Genomic DNA, 18,183 nt, shown 5'->3' with positions numbered 1-18,183 from the left:
AGGGGAGATGAATTTTGGCAAAAATATTCTATGCAAGGTATTATCATTCCTGTTTACAGAGGGGCAGGCATGCACAGGGGTAAAGGGACCCTGGGTCATCAAAGGGTTTACGCCAAAGCTAGGAATAGGGCTTGGCCTTTCTGAGGCCTGTTTCAGTACTCTTGTGCCTTAGGCAGGGCTCCCTTTTGGAGAGAAAATATTATTAGTCTGTTGATGTAGGAAATGTTCTGGGCTCCAGTTCAACACTAACCTTTCCTGGACCATCATATATGCAAATGGTAGACTGTGGAGGGCAATTTCCATATATTGCTTGGCAAGGGTCTATGGGTAAGCAGACTTGACCGTCACCTCTGTAACCTTCTTTACAGGTACATTTGTGATGATTTGGTCCAAGGTAAGTGCAGTCAGCATTGGAATCGCAGACCTTTTTGGAACATGGGTTGATAGCTTAGAAAAAGAAAAGGGGAGGAAGTAAATGAATTATTACCCAAGATTCTAAAATTGAGCACAAGGATCTAGCAGAGCATCTCAATGACAAACAAAGCCTGGGTAGACTAAACTTCTCATAATAGTCAAGCCTGAAGTATTGTGGCAGCATGAAAACAGAAGGGAGGAATGTGTTTATATTAACATAGCAACCAACTGTTTGCTTTTATACAGAAATGATCCTTTAACTTGGGAAACTGAGTTATTAGCAGATTAAAACATGTAATGTGCTCATTAAAGTATCACAACTATTTCCCTGTTTTCTGGTGGATTTTAACCAGAGAAGGTCAGGTAGGTGAGATGAAGTCAGTAAAAGCTTTAAGCGCATGTTAGATCAGTAGGAAAATATTTCTCAATATAATAGGCCTTCACTGTTTTCTTTCCGGTGACTAAACAATATAATGTCATCTGTTCAGCTGTACGGAAAACTGGCCAGCAAGTACTTTAGCCATGTCTTCCACACTTTCACAGTTTCAGGACCAGACTAGAAGCTTATTAGTCATTTCCATGAGCCATTTTCTTCAAGGCAATGGCATTGTTTGTCCTTGTTCAGAATCCAGCAGTGCTTGGAGAGCATCTTCATGCTCATTTTTGTCCAGTTTAGGATATGGTCAATCACACATTGCAGCTGGAAGGTGGCAGGCCTAGGGACTCCCCTGAAAGGTGATGGTGCTCACTGTTTTTGTCTCTTCTTTTCTTTCCCCTCAGCTGGGACTGAGAGAGTTGATGACTCTCAGCTTAGCTCTTTAAAGAATCACAGAATGGTTGGGGTTGGAAGGGACCTCTGGAGATCACCTAGTCCAACCCACCTGCTCAAGCAGGGTCACCTAGAGCACATTGCACAGGATCGCATCCAGGAGGGTTTTGAATATCTCCAGAGAAGGAGACTCCGCTACCTCTCTGGGCAACCTGTTCCAGTGCTCGGTCACCCTCACAGTGAAAAAGTATTTCCTCATGTTCAGATGGAATTGTCTGTGTTTCAGTTTGTGCCCGTTGACTCGCGTCCTGTTGCTGGGCACCACTGAAAAGAGTCTGGCCCCATCCTCTTGACACCCTCCCTTCAGATACTTGTACACATTGATAAAATCCCCCCTCAGCCTTCTCTTTTCCAGGCTGAACAGTCCCAGCTCTCTCAGCCTTTCCTCACATGAGAGATGCTCCAGTTTCTTAATCATCTTAGCAGCCCTTCGCTGGACTCGCTCCAGTAGCTGCACGTCTCTCTTGTATTGGGGAGCCCAGAACTGGACACAGTACTCCAGATGTGGCCTCACCAGGTCTGAGTAGAGGGGGGAGGATTACCTCCCTCAATCTTCTGGCAATACTCAGGATACCATTGGCCTTCTTGGCCACAAGGCACATTGCTGGCTCACCTTCTCTTGCTCGCCTTCTCTTCTGGTCCAGTGCAAAATCACACGTGTACACTCCCTCATATGCTCAAATCAAGAACAAGCAACACCACTGTTGAGTCTGGGGCAGCCACTGCTCTCCTGATTTATGTACTTAATTGTGCTGGAGCTGCTTGTCCTCTGCTTTCCAGCAAAAGTAAAAGAGACTGCTTTAAGCCACGGGTGACCCCTGTATCTAAAGGCACTAGGACAGAGGAACAGCATTCATGCAGGCTGCATCAATCCAAAGCCGAGAGAGGGCAAATACTAACATCCTTTTCATCTGTGGGTCACTGCAGTTTCTTTGTGGCTCACTGTCTATGTTGCCTACTTGAAGGACCTCAAGCCTCCCCCACGAGTGGCTTTCTGGCCCCTGATGTCCTGCTCTTGAGTGGTCTTTAATCCTACTCAAAGGGGAGGGCACCACAGTTAGGACCAGGAGGATTATATTTACAATGTAAGTATTCCCAGACAGGATAAGAAGTATTTCCAGCATGATCCAAGGTAAAATTTGCTAGACAGAGTTTTCAGCATCAGATACAACCAGATTCTTTGTTGCAATTGGTCTAGAAAGAGGAAGAGGAGCAGGTCCTGTTAGATGTGTAAGTACAGGAAAGAAAATAGGATTTCTTGTAATATGGTCAATTTCAGCATTCAAGAGCAAGCTGAGGAGTGGAGGAAGACAACGTTACTGAAGACTTTTACTTCTAGCTGAGGTGTTATTAACTTTAATTCATGAAAAATAGGAAAGACTAAAATGAACTTTACTTGACTGTAGGGTTTATGTTTAGTGGTGAAACTCAGCCACCATATGACAGACATTCAATAAATATAAGCCCTTTGTTACTATCGTTGATTTTTATGGAAGCAACCTATGTGGTCACACTTTAGCAGGTAGACTGACCTGATGGGAGTGGATTTGTAAGAACAGCAGTTGGCGCTGCTGACCTAATATCCACACTGTGCATTTCAGGGGATTTGAGTACCTTCCTTCAGTTGTATGGACTGAAGCCTGTTAGCAGCTGGACTGATGTGCTTCTGGAGCACCTTTTAGAGTTTGGTTTCATCCAGAAGGAACCTGGTTTGTGCACTCTGAGACTGCTCTGGGATATGAACCAAAGAACAGATAATTGGGGACAATAGTGAGATTTGTTTCAAAAGTGCACTCCTGATCTGAACTAAAATACTAACGGAGATGTATCCTAAGAACTCAATGGACATCAAAATTACTTACGTTCACATTGTTTGCCATGCCTGTGGTAATTGGGCAGACATGTACATTCCAGCCTTGTTCCATCTTCAGTAGAAGCAAAGCACCTGGAGTTTGCGGGGCACTGTAAGGCCTTGCATTCAGCTATTGCTGAGGGACAGAGGGTGACAGGTTAAGCTTTGTCTGCATACTGCGCTAGGAGATACTGCATTCTGCAGTTTACCAGTTCAAAGTACCTCTGATGTAGGGATTGCTGGTCCTACTGCTCCAGTCATTACTCTGGTGATTGAATTGGTGATGATGGTTATGGAAGTTCCCATAAAGGGTTTGAGGCTGGGTGTATGTTTAGTTGCTTTAGAGTGTCTAATGTGAGACTAATTTTATGTTCATTCTCACCAATTCTAATGGCATCAGTGCTGTTGGACAGAAAACAGTATACTTACGCTGATCACAGCTGAGCCCTTGGTATCCAGACAAGCAGGTACATCTTCCATCCCCTGTAATTCCGCTGCTGCATACTCCATGAACACAGTTGCAAACTACATGGAGACATGGATTGGCTTTACTAAATAATAGCAGTGTTTGGAAAGCAATGTTTAGTGGTTATCCATGGCAAATAATGTCCTGGCCCACACTTGTGAAATATTACAAAGTGCAATTTTCAAAACCAAGCTTTGACATGAGTTCCTGAATTTATGACTTCCATTAACAAGAAGATCAATTCTCACAGCTTTATACAACAGTAAATAACAGATACTGATTTTTGCTGGCTGATAATAGCCTGAGGGTCCCAAAATCTTCAGGTTTAATATGTGGACCTATGCTTTAAACATCAAACTAACTAGCAAGTGCACTTGCTAATACCATAAAACTCACAAAATTTAACATAGTCTAGAGCCACAATTGAATATAACATATAAGCTATTCTCAAAACTGCTAACAAATAGATAATAAATTGCTCTTTTTTGCTTTAATTCTTTTTACCTCAAAAAGATATGAGTTCTGTGATCTTTTTTTTTAAACAGAATTTAATTAATTAAAGGATAGTCACTGTATAGGTTTAGGTCTGAAGCAGGGCTTATTCGGTCCTGTTAGTTCCTATATTCTGTCACTTCTGCAAGCAAATCTTGTGACTCTGTATTTAGAGTCCAGGCAACTATGAGACTCCTTTATAAATGATTTTCAAAGCCTTATGTATACTTAAAAGCTTTTTAATAGAACTATTTCAATTAGGGTAATGATGCTTTTTAAAAAGGCTCTGAATAGTTACACTAGGAAAAGCCTGTAGTGTGTGCACTGTTATATTGGTGACTTCATGTTTAAGCTGTAGTGATGTAGCTTATTCACTTACCTTTACAAATATATGCTGTGTTCATGCAAAGCATCTACATTTAATCATTAGTAATATTTTACCTATGTCAGTAGTCCTAGTATAAACATCAGCGATGTCAAAGGTATTGCTGAAAAAGTTTGTAAAAAATGTACAGTCTTTACAGGTACTTAAAGAACTTGGAATAGCTCAAATATCTGAAGATTGAACTGTAAAACGATCCTTAAATTAATATGCAGTTGAGTCCTTTAGTAGCTGTGCGGAAAGTAATTACATTAACAATATTAAATTGATTAACAAAAATAGCTCAGTTGGCTCAGTTGCATTTATGTGTATCAACACTGGCATCCAGTGGACAGCTGCTGGAAAAAAGGTCCTTTGAATCAGCAGTGGTGTAGGATTAATGTTGAAAAGCCAGCATGGGTTATTTAAGATAGGGCCATTCATGACTCTTTTTAGGAGTAACTTTCTGTGGGCCTTGAGGGAAGAGAGTTTCACTTGGACATAAAGAGCTATTACCATTTAAGAAAGAGACCTTTCTTAATATTTTTTGCAGGCAATTTTCCGAGTCTGTCTGTTTAATGCTCAGAAGTAGTCAGGAAAGAAAGTAAAATACAAAAACTCATTAAGAAATGGACAGAACATAAAATATTATGCTATTATGATTATCTTGAATAGTGCACATAGCTCTGATTCCTCCCTCAAGCTACGTTCCCTTTCTCCTAATTTAAATAGGAGCAACCAATGAAATGATCAACCAGTCAAAAAAAAAAAAAAAAAGAAGAAGTTCCATTATGGAACTTCTTGCACAGAATGTTGTGGAGACTAAAAACAGAATTGGATTCAGAGACAAAGTAGAGAATTTATGGAGGACGGGACCAGTAGGAGCCATTAAATGAGGTGACTTGGATATAACCTCTGGCTTCATCTACTCTTTCCTTAGATATCAACTACTGGCTTCCAGTAGATGGTATATGAAGCTTATAGGACTTTTGGCTGGACTGAGAATGGCATTTTGTTGAGTCACACATACTGATTTCAATACCACATGAGTACTGCATGACATAATACAGATGCTCCAGTTAGTAGACCTATTTAAAAAACATACAAAAAAACTCTAAATCACTCTAAGTTATGCATTCTATAAGATATGCATTTGATAAGTTCCCACCCAATATTTTAGGTGCCATAATCATCTCCTGTATTTAGAACAGGTAACTGGAAATTATCATTTAGAACGATAACTGGAAAACATGGAAAGCCTCTGATGGAGGCATGCTTGGAATTATCATAAGGTGACAAAAGTGATTCTAATCCCTAATTTATTTGACTGTTGGCTAAAACAAAGATATTAAAGATAAGATTAAGATGTTTTTGTAACACTTCCCTGAGACTGTTGTCTGTACAATTCTGAGCTGAATCCAGCCACTTTGTGAATAAGAAATTGAACAGGTGTGTATTTTTTTTCCCCCTCTCTTGTGTTGCTAGAAGCAGATAGCAGTTCTTACTGGGAAACTCAGATCCTCTACCCATTCCACTATTATCTCATAGTATCTAAAACCAGCTTTCATTCACCCTGTTTTCCCCCACTTCAATAAAGAAAGCTCAGACTTTACCTGATGTGCAGTGAGGGCCAAATAAATGATCTTCAGCACATTTTTCACAGGCTGTTCCACCAAATCCTTTCTGTGAATTACAGAAAGGAAATCAAACCTTAAATCTCTCATCTATGTCTATACAGATAGATACACATACAGCAGCCCGAAAACAACATCTTTTGCTACCAAAAAAAAAAAAAATTCTTACAATGTGAAAGGATCAGTTAGCTAATCAGAAATGACTACTGCAATACCAGAAAACATTAACTAAAGTATTTGAATGATTTTTTCCTCTCTGAGTTTTTTTCTTTTAAATTTTAGCTCTTATACTTCAAATCAAACCAGGTGCTCTGAACATCAAGTTAACAATAAAGAACAGTAATCAAGCCTAATGCCCAAAGCTTTATTATAATTGTTAGGTTGTATTTTCTGACTATTTGTCATTCTCCATCTCTTTTTCACATGTCCGCAGAAGGAGTGCTTTTGATATAATGGAAAAATTAACCAGTAGAGGAGGAAGTAGACCAGATTCATTTGATTTTTTTTTTCTGATCTTTTTGACTGAAGTTATTAAGCACTGCACATGGTACTTTTATCAAAGGAACATTATACTGAGCATATAGGCCTAAGTATAAGTCCTTTCTAATTAGGGCAAGGACTCATAAGCAATAGCACATGCTAAAGAATAAGAATTCAAAGCACCTGTTTCGAGAAGACAGGATGAAGAGCTCTTGAATAATATTGCCTGAACATGCTCAACTTAGAAATAACAGTGTGAAGTTTAGTACAAACCAAGCAAAAACCTCCAAGCAGATCACCTCTGCTGTTTCTGAAATACTCTCCTTTAATGTATTGATGCAGCATAATATGTATTATTTCTTAGCAGAGATTATATGCTTTTTTTGTTTTTTTCTTAAAAAAGAAAGGACATACCTGACAGGTGCATGTTCCATCCCCATTTATACCCTGAGAGCAGCGTCCTCTTTTGTTGCATGGTGACGCAGCTCCTCCTGGACATGCTAGAAATGACGATGTTTAAACAATTAGCCAGCTCATTCTGACCCTTATGCTTGCACTTGTTCAGCAGTGGTGAAGGCCTTAGAGGCTTTAGGCGTTCAGGTCAGACAAGGAGCTCAGATGATGGCTACTATTTTGGAACTGCCTGAATATCTTTGCTGTAATATTGGCTTCACTGAGGCCATCACCTCTCTCTTGTATTTCAGCTTAACATAGTTACTATAATCAAAGAAACAGAAAATCATTTTCTTATTCTGAAGTACTGTATTGATTTTTCTACACTGATCCACCTCTTTCTGCACATGCTTTAAAAAGTTAGCTTTTTTTGATAGAAGTGGAGTTTTCCTGACCATTTATTCTGTACATGAATACAGCTATAACTGATTGAAAATTTGCTATCAAAATTGTATCTAATACTAAGTTAGAGTTTAAATAAAATGCTTTCCTTATCCTCACAAATTGTATTTGCTTTATGTGAAAAGTTTTTCATGTCCCTGATGGCACCCATAAGACTGTAATATTTGATATCTGATTCAAATCCTCTTGGAGATTGAATTTGGATATCTCATGACCCAGTTCTCTCCTGTGGGCTGTGGTCATTGGTAAAACTTGTGTGCTAAAGATGCACTATTCTCTTCAGGTCATCTGATGCTAAAACTGTGATTACAGCTGTGGTGCACTACGTGAGACAGTCTGATCATAAACCCCAGCCAACACGAGAGAATAAGAAACAATGACTACATTTTCAAATCAAAATAATATAATTTTTGGTTGAGATTTTGCAATATTCAAAATTTTACTAAAAGATTATGTATAGAAAATGCATATTGCAGTGATTTTTAGTCAAATTGTTCTGTCAGATATTTTTTCCCTTGTAGGAATATCCTTGTTTTTTATAGCTTTGCAGCCTCTCTGTGGAAACTATTAACTCCCTCACATAAGCTCTTTCTTCCTGTAAGCTATCAGCCTAATTGGAGTATCCATTTAGGTAGCATAATCCTGATGCAGGTGGTACCTGAATGTAGCAAACTCCTACTGCCCTCATAGCTCCTCCACTATACCTTACTGGCAGATTTATTGGTAATAAAGAATCTTAATTTGTTCTGTGTGGGTTGAAACTCTTCCTCCTGTTGAGAGGGGCAGGACTAGATTTATGGCCCTATTGAGTAACTTAATCCAGGTTCTGAGTTTTTAAGTGATACGGAAGTTTTCATGAAAGTGAATTTAATTTGGGTAGAGTGATGAGCAAATAAGGGATGCATATATATATATTTATTTTTATATTTATATATATATATAAATATATATATACACACACCTCACTTTAGCAAGGATTTGGCTTTACACCAATCTATCAATATTTCTCAATTTATCCCTTAATGATGAGTCTGTGAGGTCTGTTGGATCTGAGTAAGTTTCTTCTGTAAAAACCAAAATATTTACAGATGAAAACTTCAGTTCAGTTTACCTCATGCATGCTGAAATAAGATGGTTTATTAAGATTTGAGACAAAATAATTAGGAATGAGGTAAAGTAATAAATATATATTTCTAATCTAGATAGTAGGTTTCAGTGAATCTTATTATCTGAGTATTATGTGATAATTCTGTCTCGCTCTTAGGACTGACAGATGCAAACTGTTCAATTGTTGCTATAGATGAAAAGAAGTTTGTTTCAGTAAACTGATGCTTTTATTAAATATGTACAAATAGGGAAAACATGAGAAAACTCAGTTGATGGTATAAATACGAAGAAAGGATACTTTAAAAATTACTGACAAAACATTTTTTTGCTTTTGATATTCACTATGCTTCCCCTTGTCTTCACTACCTCTTGTTACTTGTTTTGGTAGCACTGCCGAGGGACAACTTTATCTTTATCAGAAATTTAGCAAATTACCATATTGTTTAACAAGTTTAGTCAGGCAGATAAAGCACTTGTTCTTGGTCACTCCTCTGCAGGAGGCAGCACTCAGGACTCTGCTCCTGGATGTCGGTAGGACACTAGAGTAATGCTAGCATAGTCATCTGGGCATAATACCAGTATTTAGAAGAGTCAAGCTCTTTGTTTTTGTTTAGGAAGTTTTTCAAAAAATAGTAAAAAGGGGTGTTTTCTGCTTAGTTCTTACAGATATAGTAGTTTGGAGGCCAAATTTTTATACCTAGCCCAAAAGAGTTTAAATACATCAATTTCTTTCCCTCATAGAGTTTATTCCACAAGTATTTTCAAAGTGTAACCTTCTTTTGGATTACTTATCTTCACCTGACTCCCTGCAGACTGAAATAGTGGGTAGAATTTTCTAAAAAGAGATATTTTGAATGATATGATTTGCTATAATTTGGTTTATTGTCTTTTCTCCTAGACTTTTCTTTTCTATTCACTTTGCTGTTATTTATTCTTATAGCACTTTTTCCTCAATTGCCCGTTCTGTGCACCTCTCAGTTTGCACCCAGGCTTTTCTTTAGGACCATCCTAATATTTGCTCGGGGGGGAACCTGAGCAGGGGTGGACACTAGCTCCCACAGAGGCCCATACATTACACATGCTGTGCACATGAGCTCCTTCAGCTTTAGCATCTTTGTTCGGTTGATATAGAGAATATGAAAAAAGATTGTCTCTAGTAAGTATCTGTGTCTTCAAACCAAATAAAAACCCTACTTGCAGGCTATTTTGGACTGGCAGCTTCTCTTGTCAGTTTAGTTGTGCCATTGTTGTTTTGGACAATGCAGGTAGATGCTGAAAGTGTTAAAAAGCTGTGCTCTTTTTCCCTGGGAGGAGTTTTTTGGGACATTGCCCTTTCCTGCCCCTGGGTATAAGTGCCTGTGTGGGGTGGGCAGCTCCCCAGTGGAAGTGGGACAAAAACGCCAGGCTGCAGGGTGGGCAGGCAGCAGGCCGGGGCACATGGGGTAAGCTTACGGGCAGACAGATGTGACCCTCATGGCCGGTAAAGTTTCCTGGAGAATTAGAACAAGTCTCCTACAAGATACGTCCAACTTATGGACTCAGAAAATTGAGCTCCTGGCCCTGCCATGTCTGACATGGGCCCGGGGTGGGTAAGCTCATGGCTGGTGACCAAGGGGGTCTGCCTGCAGGGAGAGGGATGCGGTTTGTGCTCTGGCAATGCCCGAGGGACGTGTGTGGAGAGGCTGGAGCAGGGAGCAGAACCCGAGGCTCCGCAGGCCGGGGTGCAGGGCACCTGCAAGGCTGAGAGGCCCGGGCAGGCCCTGGCCTGAGAAAGGCTGATTTCCTGGGTGCTCCAGGCAGGGCTGTGCTGCCTCTCCCTTCCAGGGCAGCGAGAGTGGCTCGGGGGCTCGCGGGCAGGGAAGCGAAGGGAAGGGAAAGACGTGTCTTTCATTCGCACATGGATTTCAGCACATGCTATCATTTAAGGAAGTCAGAGTGCTATTTAAGACCTTATTTTGTATTGCCATCAGATGCTAAAAGTGAAGTATACTCCAAGTCAGGGATTTTTTCTCTACTCTCAGGAAGGACTGGCTTTCCTCTGCACATTGCAAGGCGTGCTGTACGCTCTGAGGGAAACTGCGATAATGAAAAGAGCTGTTATCTTCCTCTAAGTGACAGCAGGAACAATGCTGAGACCTTGATTTTCAGAAGCTTTGTTTTTTAGGGCCAGGAAGTTTATTAGAAGGAAAAGAGGGCCTCCTTGCTTTCACAGCCTTCTGCAGGGGTGCAGGCAAGGCTGGGGTCCGGCTGGGTGGTGAACTCTTTTGCTCTCTAGAAGCACTGGTAGCGCATTGCATGGTCTCGCAGAGCACCCTGAGGTTGGCAACGATAGTCAGATGTAGCACTGCTTTTCTACTGCTGACACTTGGGTGACAGTTTGATGGAAAAATGGTGAATAGTCACAAAAGTAGTTATCTTCACAGGAACACAGAACCACACACTACATCCTCAGCTATTTTCCTACGGAAGTAGCATTAAGTTGGATTTTCATGATTTTGCTTTAGTAAATAAATGAGTGTTATTTAGATCACAGTTTGGGTCAAGCTAGAATTATTTTTAACTATTTCATAGATAAAAGGACTTCAGAGGTATTAAACCAGACCTTGACTCCTTTAACTAAAGAAGGAAATGCTCTGCCTCGGCAGAGAAACCTCCTCAGTATTTTGATGCCCACTTTGGAAACCTGAAGTACTTAAGGAGATGCTGAAAGGCTTTTCCTGAGGAAGGGGCAACTGGAGGAAAGGCGCTCCCGATTATTGCTGCTTGAGAAATGGCCTTTAGCATTTTCTGGCTGTTTAAAAATTTGGAGGGAAAAACTGTTTTAAGTGAAACTGAAAGAAAAGACCACCTTAAGTCAAAAGTAAAGAAATAAAACAATTTAGAAATATTTACAATTCAGAAGAGAGCATTTGTGATCTAAATGGAAACATTTTAATTTACAGGTTGAAACCTTTAATTTTAAAAATAAATTATAGGAATCCTTCCAAATGAAAAGTCATTTTGTAGCCATTGACTGAAACAAATTGATTTGAAAATCTCATAACCAAGGGGGGGTTTCCTGAGTTTTTGGATTTTTTTCCATTATTTTATTTTTTTAGAAGAATCTCTGAACACGTTTTTCTCCAAATCCTCTAAGTTTTGGCTGAAGACTGCTCTCTGTTTCTAATCCTATAATAAACTCTGGGGAGCAAACTTCTCATGGAAACGGTTTCTGAAATGAAGAAGAATCACTGCTGTACTTCCACTCAAATTCTGTCAAAAAGGAGCTTACCCATACAGTCTGGGCCCCAGTGTCCCGGACAGCACTCAGGTTGTTCAAATTCCTTTGTACAAAGATGCCGACATCCGGGAAAAGAAAGAGTGTGTGTTTTAATTTCTAGATAATACCTGAGGAAAAGAAGTTGGAGTTGCTTTAAAGTACTTAAAAGCCTCCTGTGGGGATAAATGAAATTCTTAACTGTCTCTTCTCCTTTCAGCGTCAGAGAAGAGCACTTTAAACGTAGTCTTATTGATCTGACTTTTTTTCTTCATTAAAACATACATTATATAGCAAGGTCTAAAAAGATCCTTGGAGCCATTTCTTCGCATAATATATTTATCCTTTTTAATTTCTGCAGTCTACATACAACAGTTTCTGTAAGTTTTGATTTGAAATTGCATTTAAAAAAGTTAGTAAATATCAAGGTTTTTTTAAAAAGCTAAGTAAGCTCAAAATAAGTATTTACATTTACCCCAAAACACCCAATACCCAATAAGTATTTACATTTACCCCCCTTTTTTTTGCTCTGTAAATCAGACATGATTTCAGGGTTTTTTGGAGAAATATATTCCTGTCCTTTCTGCCCCCCAATCTATTATTTGTACATTTATATCATTCCTATCGAGTAACTGCAGAATAAATAAGAATTTCATTTTATGATATCACTCAAAAAGAAAATTTCATAGGCAATCAGTACCAGGGTTCATTTTCTTCTTTATATCATTTGCTGATTAACCTGAGCATAAACTACTCTAAGTGAAACTTGAATTCTGGAGCTGGTGAAGTCAATGGTAAACATTTGTTAAGAAAATTGCATAGAATAGATCATTTCTAATACAAATTAATGTTCTCTAATTCATGGAGAATAATACTTGTGGTGAAAAGCTTTGACAGAAGAACTAACTACCTGCAGTCTGGTATCCCAGTCCCATTGGTAATTTTGGTGTATCCAGCAGGGCACTGGGTTTCGAGGTTTAAAGAGCAAGGTAGACATTCAGTTTTCATTCGAATGAGCAGCTTTTGATCACATTGCTTCTTCATCTATAATAGGAAAACATTAATCAGAAAGAAAGAAAGAAAAAGCCTTCAGAGTTGACCTAACTCTGCCCCCAGTGGCATTGACGAAAAATGATAAGCTTAACTCAGTTTTATTCTCACTCACAGCCGTAAGCTTTCATTCAGCAGTTACAAACTCCTGCTCTAGGGCTAAATAGACTGCATCTTAGGTCTTTACAGTGGGCTTCTCTGCACAAAATACTTTCAAACACTGTAGGATAAGCCCTTCTAAATGTCATATTTCTATTAAGAATGCTTTATCAGCAAATGCTAAGTTCAGCATACTTAAAACGCTGGGTTACCAAGACAGCATTAGCCCATTGAGCATTAATTCTGAAACTGGTTTACAATCACAAAGCAGGATGGAGAAAGACAAGTACCAGCAAGTACCTTCTTCATTCAAAGGTAAAATTAAACATTAGGTGTAGAGGAAGTTGCTCTTTGCTCTGTGCACACAGAGCAGTACATGAGGCTTTGTTCCTTTCAAAAGGTGGGTTTCCTATTATCAGCACTGCTGTATCTTGAAGGGTGAATATGTGGTGAATGAATTGAGAAGGTGGCTAAAAGGAGAAAGGGATTAGGTTATTGTCACAGTCGAAGCTTTGTATTTTGTGGTTGTAGAGACGACAGTTTTGAAAATGTCCATATACTAAAAATGATCTCTGCTTTCTGCTATAATATCACTCAACCTATTTTAAAGCAAAAAGTCTTTGCTGAACTCCATCTAATGTTGTTTTCCTCTTCTGTCTTCCTGTTGAGTATTTGTAGAAATAAGTTCATAATGCACAAATGATGAGAAATGATCCAAAACAAAACATGGTCTTAAAAAGCCAACAAAAAATAGTAAGTGAAATTAGCAGTTTGTAGCGTTGTAAAGTGTGCCACTTTCCTGTTCTAAGATAACCATTTATCCATTGTTTTTTACATATGGATCTATGTAGGTGGTCTTAATTCACTCAAGCAACATTGACCATGACAGACTTCCCTACCTAATACAGTACAGTTTAAGTCAACTCACTGAATAGGATTTTAATTAAATAGTCAATTAAGATAATGGCAAACATGTCTGAATCATTGCCAGGCCAACATAAGGAAATGCTTAATGTTTATCTTGAGCAATTCTACCTGCCCACAGTGTGTGTGTGTGTGTGTGCATGTGCGCATGTATGTAGGAACCAGCTCTAGCAGCATGCATTTAAAAATATTTACATATGTTAATAATAGTCTGTGGAGGTTATAAGTAGTTTCAAAGTTTATAAAGCCAGAAGGACAATCATACTTGAAAATAACACAGGGTACTGGAGCTCCTTACATAAAATTTATTCTTACAAAGCATCCATTTGATTTGAAATTGCCAGTTATAGAGAATTCACAACAAACCCTGGTATGTTGTTTGTGTAGTAATTTGTCTGCAGTTGTTGTTTCACTTCAATTTACAGCCACTTCTCTTGTATATTTTGTATGATAGTTAGGAAGCTGTTCTATTACCAGATTTACTGCTCACTTCCTATGAACACTTACAGCCTGAGATCAAAGTACATTTTCTTTGTGCAACTAAGTAAATACAGTTTCTTGAACTCCTTGCTGTGAATCCTGCTTCCTCATTCTTGATTCAATCCCCCACCCCTCCTCTGGAGCCTGCCCAGTTTGCCAATAGCCTTCCTGAATTGGGAACGTCATAACTGGCCTGTCTGAGCAATTCCAGTGCGTAATGAATCGGACCTGCGTACTCCCAACTCCATCCCCCGCATTGTCAGATCACCTGCTAACACTTTGTGCACCAGTGTCACAGCAGGAGCTTCAGCTGGTTTGACATCAAGGGTCTTTTCAGAGTCATCACTTCCAGGGACAGGTCCTGTCATGATGCCAGAGTGGTTCTGTTGTTCATTGCTAGATGGATAACCTCCAGTAATTCTCTCCAGGGATTCCCACACAGAAGTGCGTGCGTGTGCAACCCATGTGCTATGCAGACAGTACTGGACCTGCTCTGCACATGTGGGATACTGCAGCCTCATTGCAGAAGCTCACAGTTGACCTGTGCAGGTACACTAATGCTTTGGGCAGGATTTCTAGGTGTACAGCAGCCTAGTAATTCTGAATTTCTCCCCTTTTCTAGTTGTCATTCATTCAGTGTTTGTGATAGCAGCACATTTCAATAATAAAGATTGTGAGGGTGCATCACAGATAGTGATAAGGAGATTAAATTGCATGTGCTCTGGGGGACGCCACTTGATAACGATCACCCAGTTATAAGTACATTCCGAGGTCTATTTATTTGTTGATTTTTAATTTTTATAAATGTACTGTTGAAAACCGATTTGGGCAACTTTCAAATGAGGCAGGGTTATACTTGGGTGGTGAAATCTCTTACTGTAGTGCAGATGTATTTCAGAAATCTTTGAAATAAAAATAAGACCTTTTTCCAGATTTGGACAAAATTTGGATAGCACTCATTAGAGCACTCGGCAAAGCAGTGGTGAGTGGTGCTGTGCCACGTGGCCTGCCTGCCCTCTCGGCAGGACCCAGCAGCTCCAGCTCTTTGGGTTTCGGGTCTAGGGTGGCTACTGCAGATGCTGGCAGAGCATCTCTGCACTTCACTTTCTCCTCCAAACTGCCTTGCAAGGTGCCAGCGTGAGGCAGCTTCAATGCTTCAAGCCCATATCTCCTTTAAAGCACATTGCCTTTCAAAACCCTGCTCCTCAGCACTAGTGTGATGATTAGACAACTCATCCTTAACACAAGACTCACCAGGCACCATAGCAAGAACCAATACAACATAAACAGCGCAGCTCCTATGAATATTTCCACTGAGCCCAAGCAGTATGATTAATGCTGAAGAATCATCATAAACGTGGAGTGGTTGCTGCTTTATCTGAGTCTTTATCTGAGTATACTACTTAAACCTTGCTCCTCACAGTGGCGCAGGGTAAGTCATTAAGAGTTTGAGGCTGTAAAAACTCCTGGACTTGTAGGATGTTAAGGCTGAGAAATAAAAAGCTGCTGGGTAGGGATGGCTGAAATTATTTCACTGCAGTATTATTCATGAAAAAAGCACCCCTGCCAATAATATTCCTCCTCTGCAAAATTTAATTTTTGAAAAATATTTTCAAAGAGATTTTTGAAAGACAAAATCTAAATAGATTATATCCCTCTTTCCCTCCCAGCTTTAAAAAGGGTTTGATTTAAAATAGTGAGGTTATTTCCATTTCGTCTCATTTCCTCATTTTCCCTTTTTGCCATTGGGAAAAATGGAAGAAAGGTGGTTTGTAAATGGTCCTTTTTAAAAGACAGAATAAGATAATGTATTTCCCAGGGCTCATTTAGATTTTTCAAAGTATTTTTCCATTTAAAAAGAAACCCTGAGAATGAGGATTTCCTTTTTGAATTTTTGACACAGTTTCTCCCTGTCCTTTTGTCTTACTTTCCCTCACCTTTTCCAACCCTTTCTCCAGGTTCTACACATGTGTTCTTTTATCTCAGAAAGCAGTAGTTTAAAGCCTCTTGTTGTGAGGTAGTTTAAATGAGTAAATGTCTGCATGTCTAATTCCTTGGTCAGACTTGTAACACATTTTCTTCCTCACTACAACTATGGTGAAAATGCATTTTGTGAAATGGATCCACAGATCCGAAAGATTTGTACATGGCATATGCTTTTGGGGCACAAGTTCCCCAAAAGTCTACAAATCTCATATTTAAATTTACAACTTTATACAATTACTTTCAGTGGCTAAATTCCATAGTATTTTTCCACCTGCCAAAATAGCTTTTCCTCCTTGTGGTTAATAGAGTGAATAATATTTGCTATGGCAAATTTCTACTTTCGTCTTCTGACATATCAGAAAATCTAATGGCTTTTTTTGTTGCTTTTGATGAATATGTCAGCTACAACCTATTGCCAGATTCATCAGTTTTTAGAGACTTTTTCAACATACTCATGACACGTCTTTTACATCAGATTCTCATCTGGAATAAATAGATGAAGTTCTGTTGATTTCAGGGGACTGAATTATACAACTGTTGGTTTATAATTCAGTATCATATGGTATCAGTGACTGTTCCGGTGGGCCTTCTCCTATAAGATACAGTATCTGATAACTATTCTCTCTCTAATATTGAAATGCCCCCCCCAATGTAATACAAACATATAAAAATTAATTATTTGAATAAAAAGCTGCTTCTTACCTGACCTGGGACTTGCGATGCTGAACCCAAATTCATTGCAACCAAAGAAACCGTAAGGAATAAAACAACCAGGTTTTTCTCCATTGTGAAGAACTTGAATTTTTTTTCTTCAGAGTCCTTAAGACACGAATAATAGAATTATGACATAAAATGAATGTTTGTTAGAGTTACTACTTTTTCTGCATTCTTAGGCAAACACTTTAAAATGACTCTTCCCTTCTTTTCCTGAATGCAAATGAGTGAAAGATGCAGCATATGAATTTTAGACAGGAAAAATTCCAAAATGCAGGGTCTTCACTGAAAAATTTCACTGCAAAGCTGGATAAACTCTTCCTAACTGAATGACAGGATATCCTGACAGGGCTCTGTTCATTTATCCCTCTCTCTGAAGTTGTTGACAGTGCAAAAACAAGGACACTGAACGGTTATGACAGAAGATGTTTTCTTCTTTTGGGCGGACATGAACTGAGGATTGGAGCAACTGCTGTTCTTGTTATCATTACATTTGTTCAACTGATCTCAGGCAGAGTTAAGACTCTCTGAAAGTGGGTTTATCAGTTCTATAACATAAGGGTGGGTCCCCTGAATGTAGTTCTGGGAGAAGTACTACCAAATTTATCTAAGTAGGCCAAAGACCATCTTCCAGCTTTGGCTAGCTGGATGAAGAAGATTTTTTTTGTTGCATCATTTTGACTATTTTCTTCGAACTAGTCAGAAGAAAATTAACTCAGCTATGTTGCGTGCATATGATTAGAAGGGATTAGTAGAAGGACATTTTGAGTAGCTGAAAAGAAAACTGTTTCTCTCTTCTCAGAGCTCTTCAGCTTCTTTCTAGTCTTTCACTGCTGCTCTGCTCAGTTTTGTAAGGGCAACCTCTCTCATTTCTTAACTAGCTGATGATTAGGCTGCCTCCTGCTTAACAGCTTCAGTTTGTGCCCTTGATGTTATCATTTTTCAGTCACTGAAAGCACTCCATAAGTGTGTCTTAACACAAAGTTTTGTTTTAAAGCTAGTTACGTTTCTGACTAAACAGTCCACAGAAGTATGGTGGCTAGAAACCTATTGCTTTCTCCTCCCTACTCCCTAACCTTTCTCCCAAATTCCTATTTGTAGCCGTAGCTAGATGTTGCATTCATACTCTACTATAAATGAAATGTTGTAACCTATTATCTTGAACTCCATATTGTTTTCCTAAA

General features: G+C 39.1%; 1 protein-coding gene across 1 annotated transcript in view; it reads right to left on the bottom strand.

Annotated features, from left to right (window-relative positions):
• The window catches only part of STAB2 (stabilin 2), a 97,601-nt gene extending 80,492 nt beyond the window's left edge, over window positions 1-17,109 (bottom strand). Inside the window, exons 1-8 of the mRNA XM_026056772.1 lie at window positions 16,988-17,109; window positions 12,657-12,790; window positions 11,762-11,877; window positions 6,943-7,028; window positions 6,028-6,097; window positions 3,525-3,620; window positions 3,106-3,231; window positions 251-447 (exon numbers count right to left, since the gene is read on the bottom strand). Coding sequence (XP_025912557.1) covers window positions 251-447; window positions 3,106-3,231; window positions 3,525-3,620; window positions 6,028-6,097; window positions 6,943-7,028; window positions 11,762-11,877; window positions 12,657-12,790; window positions 16,988-17,071 — 909 coding nt within the window. The 5' untranslated portion in view covers window positions 17,072-17,109. The remainder of the gene's footprint in view (window positions 1-250; window positions 448-3,105; window positions 3,232-3,524; window positions 3,621-6,027; window positions 6,098-6,942; window positions 7,029-11,761; window positions 11,878-12,656; window positions 12,791-16,987) is intronic.
• Between the last annotated feature and the right edge of the window lie 1,074 nt (window positions 17,110-18,183).

The sequence above is a fragment of the Apteryx rowi genome, unplaced genomic scaffold, assembly GCF_003343035.1.
Source record: "Apteryx rowi isolate R43461 unplaced genomic scaffold, aptRow1 scaffold_133, whole genome shotgun sequence".
In the NCBI taxonomy this organism is placed as follows: domain Eukaryota; kingdom Metazoa; phylum Chordata; class Aves; order Apterygiformes; family Apterygidae; genus Apteryx; species Apteryx rowi.
This window is presented reverse-complemented; position numbering and strand designations above follow the sequence as displayed.